Below are 12023 nucleotides of genomic sequence, written 5' to 3' on the forward strand. Positions count from 1 at the left end.
CTCAATCCCCAGGAGGGAAGAGAAGCCAAGTTCCTGTTCTCATTCCTTCCTGCAGAACAAGGAGAAAAAAGCTGCTCTTGGGCAAGAATCCTTTTTCTTTTGTTCAGCCTCCCCCCTGCACTGCTGGATAGCGGGAAGAAGAGACATGGAAAAGCTCATGCATCTGGTCTTCTTGGTCTCCTTATCAGGTAAGAAAGCGTCCAGCTCCTTTTGTGTCGGGTTGAGGAGTAGGCAAAGGTTTGGAGCAATGACTGGTTCAATAAGGATAAGTGCAGGGTCCTGCACTTAGGACGGAAGAACCCAATGCACAGCTACAGACTAGGGACCGAATGGCTAGGCAGCAGTTCTGCGGAAAAGGACCTAGGGGTGACAGTGGACGAGAAGCTGGATATGAGTCAGCAGTGTGCCCTTGTTGCCAAGAAGGCCAATGGCATTTTGGGATGTATAAGTAGGGGCATAGCGAGCAGATCGAGGGACGTGATCGTTCCCCTCTATTCGACATTGGTGAGGCCTCATCTGGAGTACTGTGTCCAGTTTTGGGCCCCACACTTCAAGAAGGATGTGGATAAATTGGAGAGAGTCCAGCGAAGGGCAACAAAAATGATTAGGGGACTGGAACACATGAGTTATGAGGAGAGGCTGAGGGAGCTGGGATTGTTTAGCCTACAGAAGAGAAGAATGAGGGGGGATTTGATAGCTGCTTTCAACTACCTGAAAGGGGGTTCCAAAGAGGATGGCTCTAGACTGTTCTCAATGGTAGCAGATGACAGAACGAGGAGTAATGGTCTCAAGTTGCAGTGGGGGAGGTTTAGATTGGATATTAGGAAAAACTTTTTCACTAAGAGGGTGGTGAAACACTGGAATGCGTTACCTAGGGAGGTGGTAGAATCTCCTTCCTTAAAAAGAAAAGGAGTACTTGTGGCACCTTAGAGACTAACCAATTTATTTGAGCATGAGCTTTCGTGAGCTACAGCTGCTCATGCTCAAATAAATTGGTTAGTCTCTAAGGTGCCACAAGTACTCCTTTTCTTTTTGCGAATACAGACTAACACGGCTGTTCCTCTGAAACCTCTCCTTCCTTAGAGGTTTTTAAGGTCAGGCTTGACAAAGCCCTGGCTGGGATGATTTAACTGGGAATTGGTCCTGCTTTGAGCAGGGGGTTGGACTAGATGACCTTCTGGGGTCCCTTCCAACCCTGATATTCTATGATTCTATGATTCTATGACTGGCGTTGTCCAACATCTAGCATGAGTCATAGCAGGGCCCATGAGGCAAACGCCGCATAGGACACAAGGCTCAGCTGCTTGTTCTGGAGCCAGAGAAGATGATTCTACTGTGAACGTTCTTAAACAGACCCACCCCCACAATTATCAGTGGGAGTGCCAATAAAAGTCAAAGCAGGTAGCTATCTTTTAAGGGCAAGATTTACGGCAGGAGGAGTTGAGGGAGTTCAAAACTTGGCAGGAGGTGTTCTGCCCCCTGCAGGATCCAGCTCAAGATCTGCCACGGTACTGAAGAGATGTCGATTCTCTGGGCCTGGTTCTCCCTTGTCTTGGGCCCTGTGCAATAACTGCACCTGTGCAAAGGGACAGTCGCATGCACATATACGGATTTGGTGCCATGATCCACCCACTTCGCGTTCGCTGTGTGAATGACAACGTCAGGTGCAAAGCAATGGAGAACGAGCCCGCCTCCCTCCTGACCCATACGAGTCCCAGAACATGTCTGGCAAAGAAGCCACAAATAGTCTTGAAGCAGCAGACTGAGTCAAATGGAGCCACGGTAACATGTTTAGCGAGTGAACATGCAAACCACAGAGAATATACAAAGCAGGAGGAGGAGGAGGGAATCCATCCCATGACTGGGGAGCTATTACATGTTTGTGGACAAGGAGCAGGTAGTTTGGAGTGGGGGGGTCAGAAGGGCTCCCCTAAACATAAGCCACTACACTACATGCTTTTCAGCAGCTGCATTCATGGTTTCATTTCTTTCCAGGGTTTGTGTTTTTTACTCTTGATTTTTTCCAAAGGACACCGGAGATCCTACCGCTCAGGTGCTTCCAGGGTGGTGGGCTGAGGTCTGTCAGGGAATCTGTAAGTCAGAACAGGAAACACCTTGGAAGAAATAACAAGAGCCTTTAACTGCACTCTCAGCAACTGAGATTGCAAAATCCAGCTTGTGTGACTATTTTACATGCAAACTACAACAGCTCCAGAGATTCCTGGAGAGAGGAGTTTGGGGGCAGGGGGAGGGAGAGCGAGGCATGAGGATGTCAGGCTAACCCCTGGAGATTGTCTGATGCATCTAGGCAAAATGGAAAAAATATAGGGAAAACAATTCTATCTAGGTGCTTATCTGGCCTCCGTCACAACTGAGCATCTTACAACACCTCCAGAAGGCAGGGAAGCGTTAGCCCCATTTTACAGATAGGAAATTAAGGCACAGAAATGTTAAATGTCTTGCCAGTGGTCACAAGGGGACAGTTTGTAGCAAAGCTAGGAATAAAACCAGAGCCTGTCTGAGTCCCAGTCCACTGCTTTAATGTCAAGACCATCCTTCCTCCAGTCCCATGCAAATCTTGTCAATTTCTTCCCTTCTTTTTCTACGGAGGCTGACAAACAAAAATTCCAGCTCTCCTCCAGGAGGAAACTGGACTGGACTTCTCTTCCTGGAACACCCTGGAATAACCAAGGACCACATTACTTTACGAAGGATACCGGAATCACGGTTCTTCCACCTCACTCTCCTATGATACCCACCTAGGGTGACCAGATGTCCCGATTTTATAGGGACAGTCCCAATTTTTGGGTCTTTTTCTTATATAGGCTCCTATTACCCCCCACCCCATCCCGATTTTTCACATTTGCTGTCTGGTCACCCTATATCCACCCATTCAAAACCCCCCTGCCTGGGAGATGGACAGAGAGAAGCTGAGAGCCTATCCATTATGACTGTCATCTAGCTAGCAGCATATATGCGATGCTCACAATCTTTCTATGGGGACTTCATGTGGGAAATAAGACACAGGAATAGATGAACATCTGTAAGGAACAGCTTTTCCTCTCCACCGAGGCATTAGAACTCTCATCCCGATTCTCAACATCCTCTTCTATAGTCTTGGCACATGCAGTCTTACCATCTGTCTGTCCCACCCTGTGTGTGTCTTGTCTTATGCTTCGATTGTCAGCTCTTTGGGCAGGAACCATTTTTGTGTTGTGTTTGTACAGCCCCTAGCACCATGGGGCCCTGGTCTATCATGGGGGCTCATAGGTGCTATCGCAATATACATAATAGTAGATGAACGCTTTCCAAGCACCGACCCTATTTCCATTACACATAGGCCACAGCTGCAAAATCTGGATGAGTGGCCAGAATTTCCAAAATGATGGGGTGTTTGCAACCAACATTCTGGCTTGGGCTCATCTGTATCATCCTCAGTAATAAAGAATAAGGGAGAAGGAACACAGATAACATAGGCTCTGTCAGCAGCATTGTTCTGAAAGATAATGGCTCAGAGTTTTGCATGTGACATTACCAAACCTAAACTGGCAGTCTCTGACCAAGAGTGAAATAGCCGGGGTGCTGCAGGTCAGAACTGAGGTGCACTGGGGTGGGGGTGGAACCCCAAGACTACACTAGCAGGGTGCTGCAGGTCAGGACTGAGGTGCATTGGCAAAGCAGCATATGCAACGCTTGCAGAACACCTTTATGCCTACTCTTTTTTAGCTTAACATTTACTCTGAATATTTACAAATAAGAGAAGATGGTGCATCTTCCCAAACATTGTGGCATTCCCAATCATCTCAGTACAGGCAGCTCTGTGAAGCCCTTATAACGTCCATTCCCAATGTATTCCCGTCTTCAGTTCTATTTAGAATTCTTCTGCAGCAGTCACTCGTGACTGAAAAGCCTTCACCTAAAACAGACTCCTCAAAATAGCACACAGCTTCCTTCTAAATGTATAAATATCCCAAACAATGTGGTCCCTTTGCTTCTGCAGCTCGAAGAGAAACAGAAATTAGAAGGAACTAAGGAGAAACAGCAAAGTAGTCAAAGATCAGCTGCTCCTAGGGCAGTGCTAGAATTAGCAATATCCCAGGAAACAGAGCAAAAAGAGATTTCTCAAAACCAAGGGTGTTAAAAGGTCAGTAACGGGACTAAGAATTAACCCTCCAGCCACACAACTGGAGACTGGCTTGTGCCTGTGGATCTGATTCTGTTATACCAAGACCCCTTAGTTTGCACCACTCTGGCAGCATGAAGGGGCCCTACAGTGGTTGTGAATTTCATTTGCATACCACCAGAGCCGGACTAGGGGCCATGGGTGTAACTGCCAAGCAGACTTTGTAAATTTAATCCTCCTCAGTGTCCCAGGAAAGGCCCAGTTTCAATTTTTGGAAGTTTCTTGCTCCCCGGCCCAGCAATGTGATCAGCCCCCAGAGAATGAAAGGACCTCACATCACTGAGGTCAGCCTGGAATCTCTGTGGTCACTTCTGGCCTTGAACTCTATCACTATGGAGTGAGCCACGTGACCAGGCAAGGTGAGGTGTTGATGAGCTCTGACTGGAGCCCAAGCCAGGCCATGTAACGTTCAACATCATGCAAGGAAGAAAGTGCGGAAGGGGAAGGCTTTTGTGGCATTTCAGGAGACAAATCCTTCACTGGGGAGACAAGATCTCCTCCCCTTTCTCTCCCACAGGAAAACCCACTGGTGCATCAGTGGAGGGTCAATAGGTAAAGAATTAGAGAAGGCCTGAACCAAAATCCTAAATCTGAACATGCCCAAACATTGGGGACTGAGGGAGGAGGGTGAGTAGATTACAGTGGTAAATGGTTGGATGATACCCTGTCATCTACAACAATGGTTCTCAGCCAGGGGTCCATGTACTTTTGGGGGTACGCAGAAGTCTTGCAGGGGATACATCAACTCATCTAGATATTTGTCTAGTTTTACAACAGGCACTAGCAAAGTCAGTACAAACTAACATTTCATACAGACAATGACTTGTTTATCCTGCTCTATATACTATACACTGAAATGTAAGTACCACATTTATATTCCAATTGATGTATTTTATAATTATATGATTATAAAAATGAGAAAGTCAGCAATTTTTCAATACCATTATCCTGTGACACTTCTGTATTTTTATGTCTGATTTTGTCAGCAAGCAGTTTTTAACTGAGGTGAAGCTTGGGTTAGACAGGGGAGGGATAGCTCAGTGGTTTGAGCATTGGCCTGCTAAACCCAGGGTTGCGAGTTCAATCCTTGAGGGGGCCATTTAGGGATCTGGGGCAAAAATTGGGGATTGGTCCTGCTTTGAGCAGGGGGTTGGACTAGATGATCTCCTGAGGTCCCCTCCAAACCTGATATTCTATATCATCTATATTTCCAAGACTCCTGAAAGGGGTACAGTAGTCTGGAAAGGTTGAGAGCCACTAATCTACACTACGTTGCTACGTCCAATAGAGATGGGGAATTACAGGTCCAAATTGTCCTAGTGAGGACAAGGGAAGTAAGTGTGTGTGTGTGTTTGTCTGTGTTTGTGAGAGAGAGAAAAGACACTCAGAGAGAAGATGATTGAGACCTAAGTCAGGTTTTCCTTTCTCTCCTCCAGAGCTGTGTGTGGCAGAGAACATCACGGTGGTGTACGGAATGGAAGGTGAGACCATCTCCATCAGGTGCACCTACAGCCCCAAGGAGAACAAGTGGAGAGAGAAGAGCTGGTGCAAACATGTCAATAAGACTGAGTGCCAGCATGTGGTCAGCGCCCACCGCTTCTGGCTCCAGTTCCTGAAGAAGTGGAAAGGCAACACTTCCATTGCCGACAACATCCACAAGGGGGTCCTCACAGTGACCATGGAGAGGCTCCAGAAACAGGACACAGGGCTGTACCAGTGCAAGACAGACTTCTTAGGAGAAGCAAAGACCTTAAAGAAGGTGAAAGTGGAGGTGCTAGGAGGTAGGTCCCCAGGCTGTGATTTCAATACAACAGGATTTCATGCACTTTCATTTTTTTGCATTACCATAGTATCTACAGACCCCAGCTGAGATCAGGGCCACACTGTGCTAGGTGCTGTACATACCCAGAAGGAAGACACGCTCCCTGCCCCCAGGGGCTTATAATCTAAGCAGACCAAGGAAGTGCTGCTATCCTCATTTTATAGATAGGGAACTGAGGCACAGAGAGATTAGGTGCCCTGCCCAAGGTCACCCAGGAAGAGTCTGTGGGCAGATCTAGGAACTCAACCCAGATCTCCTCGTTCCCAGTCCAGTGCTTTTATCACAAGACCCTCATTCCTCCTCTGCCGTCCTTGTGCTAATGCAGGAGGGGTGAGCTGAGGGGCAGAGCACAGCCTATAAAGTGTGGCCTGCAGCCATCCTCCTCTGCAACAGTAGGGCAAGGACACAGATGACTAACCACAATATTTCTTTGCTAGTGAAATCTAGCAAACAACTGCTATTCCCCCTAGCCGGGAAGGCATGAGCACAAAGGGAAGTGATTGCAAGCTCTTTGGAGGACAGGATTAGAATTCAAAACAACCTTGACCAATTGAAGCATTGGTCAGAAATCAACAAGGTGACATTCAAGAAAGACGAGTGCAAAGTACTTCACCTAGGGAGGAAAAATCAAATGCACAATGGGGAACAAGTGACCAGGTGGTAGCACTGCTGAAAAGGATCGGGGGGCGGGAAGGGAGGTTTAGTGCATCACATGTTGAATATGAGTCAACAGTGTGATGCAGTTGCAAAGAAGACGAAGATCATCCTGGGGTGCATGAACAGAAGCATTTTACATAAGACGCGGGAGGTAATTGTCTTGCTCTATTTGGCACTGGTGAAGCCTCAGCAGGAGTACTGTGTCCTATTCTGGGTGCCGGGCTTCAGGGACAAACTGGAGGGAGTCCAGAGGAGTGCGACAGAGATGATCAAAGGTTCAGAAAACCTGACCTGTGAGGAAAGGTTAAAAACACTGGGCATGTTTAGTCTTGAGAAACAAAAGACTGAAGGTTTCAGAGTAGCAGCCGTGTTAGTCTGTATTTGCAAAAAGAAAAGGAGGACTTGTGGCACCTTAGAGACTAACAAATTTATTTGAGCATAAGCTTTCGTGAGCTACAGCTCACTTCATCAGATGCATTCAGTGAGCTGTAGCTCACAAAAGCTTATGCTCAAATAAATTTGTTAGTCTCTAAGGTGCCACAAGTCCTCCTTTTCTTTTTGCAAAGACTGAAGGGGGACCGGATAATAGTCTTCAAATATATTAAGTGCTATTATAAAGAGGACAGTGATCAATTGTTTTCCATGACCACTGAAGGTAGGACAAGAAATAATGGGCTTAATCTGCAACAGGGGAGACCTAGGTTAGATATTAGGAAAAACTTTCTAAAGATAAAGGTTGTTAAGTTCTGGAACAGGCTTCCAAGGAAGGTTTTTAAGAAAAGGCTGCATAAACACCTGTCATGGATGGTCTAGGTTTACTTGGTCCTGCCTCAGTGTAGGGGACTGGACTTGATGACTTCTCGAGGTCCCTTCCAGCCCTGCGTTCCTATGATTCTGTGAAACCAATATTATTGTCCTGTGTGTTTGATATGCACTCAGACTACATAGATTCATATGCCAAATGTATGAAACCTTGAGATGCCTGGCAAGTTGCTAATGTGGCTCTTAACACAGTGAAGTTTGGGCATCCTTGGATCCATGCAGTTAGCAATGCCAGGTTAGTCCATAGTGAGTAAGCCCCAAAGTTCCCTGTTACCAGGCATCAGGCTCTTTGGATACAGTCATAAATGTGGTGGTGACCTCATGGGTTTCCTGCATCTTTCTCCTTTCACTCGATGGCCCAGAGGAATAGTCCCTGCACAGGCAGGACAGACGGGTTTTACTCATGGACTTTGTAGGCTAACAAGCATTTGCTATTCAGATTACAAGTGTCTATAAGATCCATGTTCCATGCTAGTTTTGAGAACACAGATGGAGTATCCAAGCCCAGGTACCAGAGATGACACCATGGTTTCCTAAATATTAGCAGGATGCTCTTGTCATGTAAATGTCTAATGGGCCTGCAAGCCTGGAGGTTCTGGCCCAGACTCTCCTCTTATTTACCCTGCTTTACAGCAATGGAGCCCACTGCAGTCATTACACTAGGGCAGTGGTTCCCAAACTTGTTCTGCCGCTTGTTCAGGGAAAGCCCTTGGCGGGCTGGCCGTTTGTTTACCTGCTGCATCCACAGGTTCGGCCGATTGCAGCTGCCAGTGGCCACGCTTCGCGAAGCGGTGCCCAGTACATCCCTCGGCCCGCGTTGCTTCCCGCAGTTCCCATTGGCCTGGAGCAGCGAACCGCAGCCACTGGGAGCCGTGATTGGCCGAACCTGCGGACGCGGCAGGTAAACAAACCGGCCCGCCCCGCCAGGGGCTTTCCCTGCACAAGCAGCAGAACCAAGTTTGGGAACCACTGCACTAGAGTATGAGAGAGGTCCCAGACTTCACCTCTCCGCATCCGCGAGGAGCCAGAACAAAGCTGATGACCTCTGGTTATTAATAAACATTGCATGGGAAGCTAAACTGCTCTGTTTCCATCAGCAGGTGTAATGGAGACCCTGGCACCAGAGGAGCCCAGAGCTGTGCACAGCATCTCCAGGTAAACCGGCAGGCTCATTCTCGTGCTGACGTCTCTGTAAGGAACACATCCCTGGGTTTAGTTCACCCAGCAACTGCACCAGCTTTAAAGCAGCGATGGGACCTAGGGTATATCCCTTGCTGGGTGTGTGTCCTCTGCAGTGGCTGGGGGAAGCCAGACGCATTGCCCAGTAGGACAGGATTACCCGGGATGGGCAGTCAGAGATTTGCAAAGAATGCAGCAGGCAGGGGGAGAGAGACTGAACCAAAGAGACATAGGAAAGAACATGGCTGGCTACAGAAGAGGAGTGGGCTGGTCTGGTGGCACAGCTGTTTGAGATGTAAGCGCCTTGTCGTTTTGCTCCTTGTTTGTACAGCCCCTAGCACATTCGGGTCCTGGTCCATGACTGGGGCTGCTAGGTGCTACCGTGCTACACACAATAATAATGTTATAGGAGAGCCTATCAGAAGTGGGGGAAGGTTGGCAGCAGCATCCTAGAGAAAGTGGACAAATGATGCATGAAGGATGGGCTCTGCCCACTGACTGCCTGAAACCACCATGGCAGAAGGGTCACTCTACTCCACCTCAGTACCAGCTTTAAATAAATAAAATCAGGGCTGGTGTAGCAAATGCACACATGGAAATTAACTTAACCAGTCATTACACCAACTATACAGAGGAAAAATACGATACAGATCCCTGTGGGGTAATTCTATCCCCTGGGGGAGCTTTCAAGTGTACCCATTGCTCTCAAGAGCCGCCTCCCACCTGGGAGATATCAGATTGGTCTGACACAAATTGCCAGGCATCATTACAGAGCCCACACTTCGTATAGAATCTGAGAGAGGCTCGTACAAATAGAACAGAAAGAATGAATTCCAACAGCTGACTGTCTAATTGTCTTAGGTATATCTCACTGCGGGGTCTTGGGCTCTGACACCCATAAGGGGATTAGCATTTGACACCCCTCTATGGCCGGGTTTGAAGATCTTTTTCCCTCCTCTCGAGCAGAGGTTCGCAACTTGGGGGAGGATGGAAAGGGGAACATAAACAAATGCCGGGGAGAAATGAGCACTCTGCCTTTTGCACCTAGCTAAATGGTGGAGGGGTAGCAGTTCAATTGGAGAGGGCTCCCCGCTAGATCCTGGGTAGATGAGAGGAGGGTAATGACCCGGTATGGGAAAGGGTGGCACATATGGAAAAGGTCAAGAACCATTGCTCCGGAGGAGGAATTTGATTTGTTTCCATCAGCTGCCCTTGCCTTCCTGGTCACCGTTCTGCCTTTCAGGCTGCGATATCCCTGGGACTCTTGGTTTCTGTCTTGACCAGCCCTGGACACCCTGTGGGCACTTGGCTAGGCACCCAACTCCCATGACAGTGAAGTGCCTAACTGCCATCTGTGCCTTGGCTCATCTCCCCCACCATTCACAGTGGTGAACAACTTCATGTGTCCAATCAGGCTCTGAGGGCCTGCTCTTGCTCCCAATGGGGTCAATGGCAAACCTCCCATTGGCTTCCGAGAGGCAGGCTGAGGGCTACAATTCTGCCTGGTGCAAAATATCCTGTGTGCAGCAAGGTGAAGCTGCTCAGCACCTTGCAGGGTTGGGCCCTATGAGATAAAATTCTACCACTAGGGGGACTGTATAGAGAGCAGATGAGGAAATGTGGCCCCTACGTCAGTTCAGAAGTCAAATGCTTCACCTCCATTGATCACTCCCCACTTTTTAAAGGCTACTACAACCACGGAGTATTTGGGGGCTGTTAAACTTCTTTGATTTTATTTTTTATTAAATACAGTACTATTTATTATGATTTCACACCCGATTAAAAGGTTCAGCTCTTTACTAATGGGATTGTATTGCAATCCCGCTTTTGGATGAGAGGCAAAACCAAGGTCCTGAACATCTGTGTCCAGCACAAGACTAAGGGATATGCTGTGGCATCCTGACCCAGTTCCAGTTTGGGGTTCATGCTGCCTTCCTGCATTTTCCATAGGACATGAAATTCTTCATCTCTTCCTGATCCAAAATTATTCTTTGGAGTTGTTGCGTGTTTGATAAACTGCTGCTGCATTCCTGCCCAGAGCTGGCTGCACTTCAGTGGTTCCTGTATATCATTGTTTATCCATTAATGAGATTCTTCAGATTAAAGCTATTGTTTGGGACAACTGTAATCTTTGCGGCCTCCCATGCGTGGGCAGGAAGAATGTCTGATAGAGACAGTGGTTGTCTTTGGCTTTCTATGTTACCAAAATACAAGATCCACATTAAAAGGTGGGAAACTTCATTTCCTAGTTAAAGCTAAACCGTTGTATGTCTGGTTTTCCATAACAGCCTTCCTGAGGCCCATTTCAATGCATTCATCTGCACCATTATGGTACTCCTGCTCGCTAAATTCCTGACAGCCATACTGATCTTTATCATCGCCAGCCATCAGAGGAGCAGCGCCACGGGGGAGGGGAGCCACAATCTGAACCAACACCAGCTCCTTCCACTCACAGGTGATCTCATGAGCGTTCACATTACAGAATTAACCCCAACTGGGAGACACTCCCCTGGGCTGGGCTACAGACCTAGGGAAACAAGAGGAAAAAAAAGCCCTGGGGAATTGGAATAAGGTTCCAGGGCAAACTTTGCTGCTTGCAAAGGGAGAGGATAAATGCTGAAGTGAAATGGACATGCAATGAGCCTGCCATCCATATGGGAGGTTGTCAGCAACTGTCTCCATTGCTCATCTCCCACCCCATTTCTAATCAGTGTTCCTCTTCCATTTCCAGAACAAGAGAACTGAAAGGATGACGCAGGTAATGCTTGGACAGAATGGGAGGAGGAAGAAGAGGATGGGTGGAAAAATAAAGAACTTCAAGAGTCTGTCCATCCAAACTCCCAACTCCCCCAGGACAAACACACATACATGTAGTGATGCCGCACAGACGTGGACAGGATGAGAAAGCTCTGCTCGGTTTTCCCCGTGCCCCCATGAGGGATAACCTTTGCTTGCTGTGCCAGGCTTTGCCTGCAAGGCTAATGGAAAATGCTTCGCTGCAAAAGAAACCAAAGATGCAGCATTTGACAGTGCATTCACCTAGCGCACAAGTGGGACTTTCATGGCGTATCTTAGTAGCCATGGCGTGTCTCGGGTCCAATCTACAGAGGGTGCAATGGGCTATGTGAATTACTAACCCAGGTGATGCTAAATAAAGGGCATTGTCATGTCTCAGCTCTCCATGTGTCTTGTCCTGATTCACTGAAAATCAGTGTTGTAATGAAAAACTAGCAGTTTTACTATGTGTGTCCAGCCTGGCTGGATGTCTCCAGAAAACCAATGGAATGCTCCCCACATGTCCAGGGAGATATCTTACCCAGGGGTGGACCAAAATAGGGCAATAGTGCAAGGATCAGGTAA

General features: G+C 47.7%; 1 protein-coding gene across 2 annotated transcripts; it reads left to right on the plus strand.

The window, feature by feature from the left end:
* Positions 1 to 11840, plus strand: LOC140901308 (triggering receptor expressed on myeloid cells 2-like). Of its 2 annotated transcripts, none has more exons than XM_073319916.1 (5): positions 1 to 188; positions 5620 to 5964; positions 8582 to 8639; positions 10952 to 11118; positions 11395 to 11840. In XM_073319916.1, the coding sequence occupies exons 1-5, from the start codon at positions 146 to 148 to the stop codon at positions 11406 to 11408; spliced, it is 627 nt and encodes a 208-aa protein (XP_073176017.1). In that variant the 5' UTR covers positions 1 to 145; the 3' UTR covers positions 11409 to 11840. The 2 variants fall into 2 exon arrangements, with proteins under 2 accessions (XP_073176017.1, XP_073176018.1); XM_073319917.1 differs by having other exon boundaries at positions 8585 to 8639.
* The last annotated feature ends 183 nt before the right edge of the window (positions 11841 to 12023 follow it).

The sequence above is a fragment of the Lepidochelys kempii genome, chromosome 21, assembly GCF_965140265.1.
Source record: "Lepidochelys kempii isolate rLepKem1 chromosome 21, rLepKem1.hap2, whole genome shotgun sequence".
NCBI classification, from domain to species: domain Eukaryota; kingdom Metazoa; phylum Chordata; order Testudines; family Cheloniidae; genus Lepidochelys; species Lepidochelys kempii.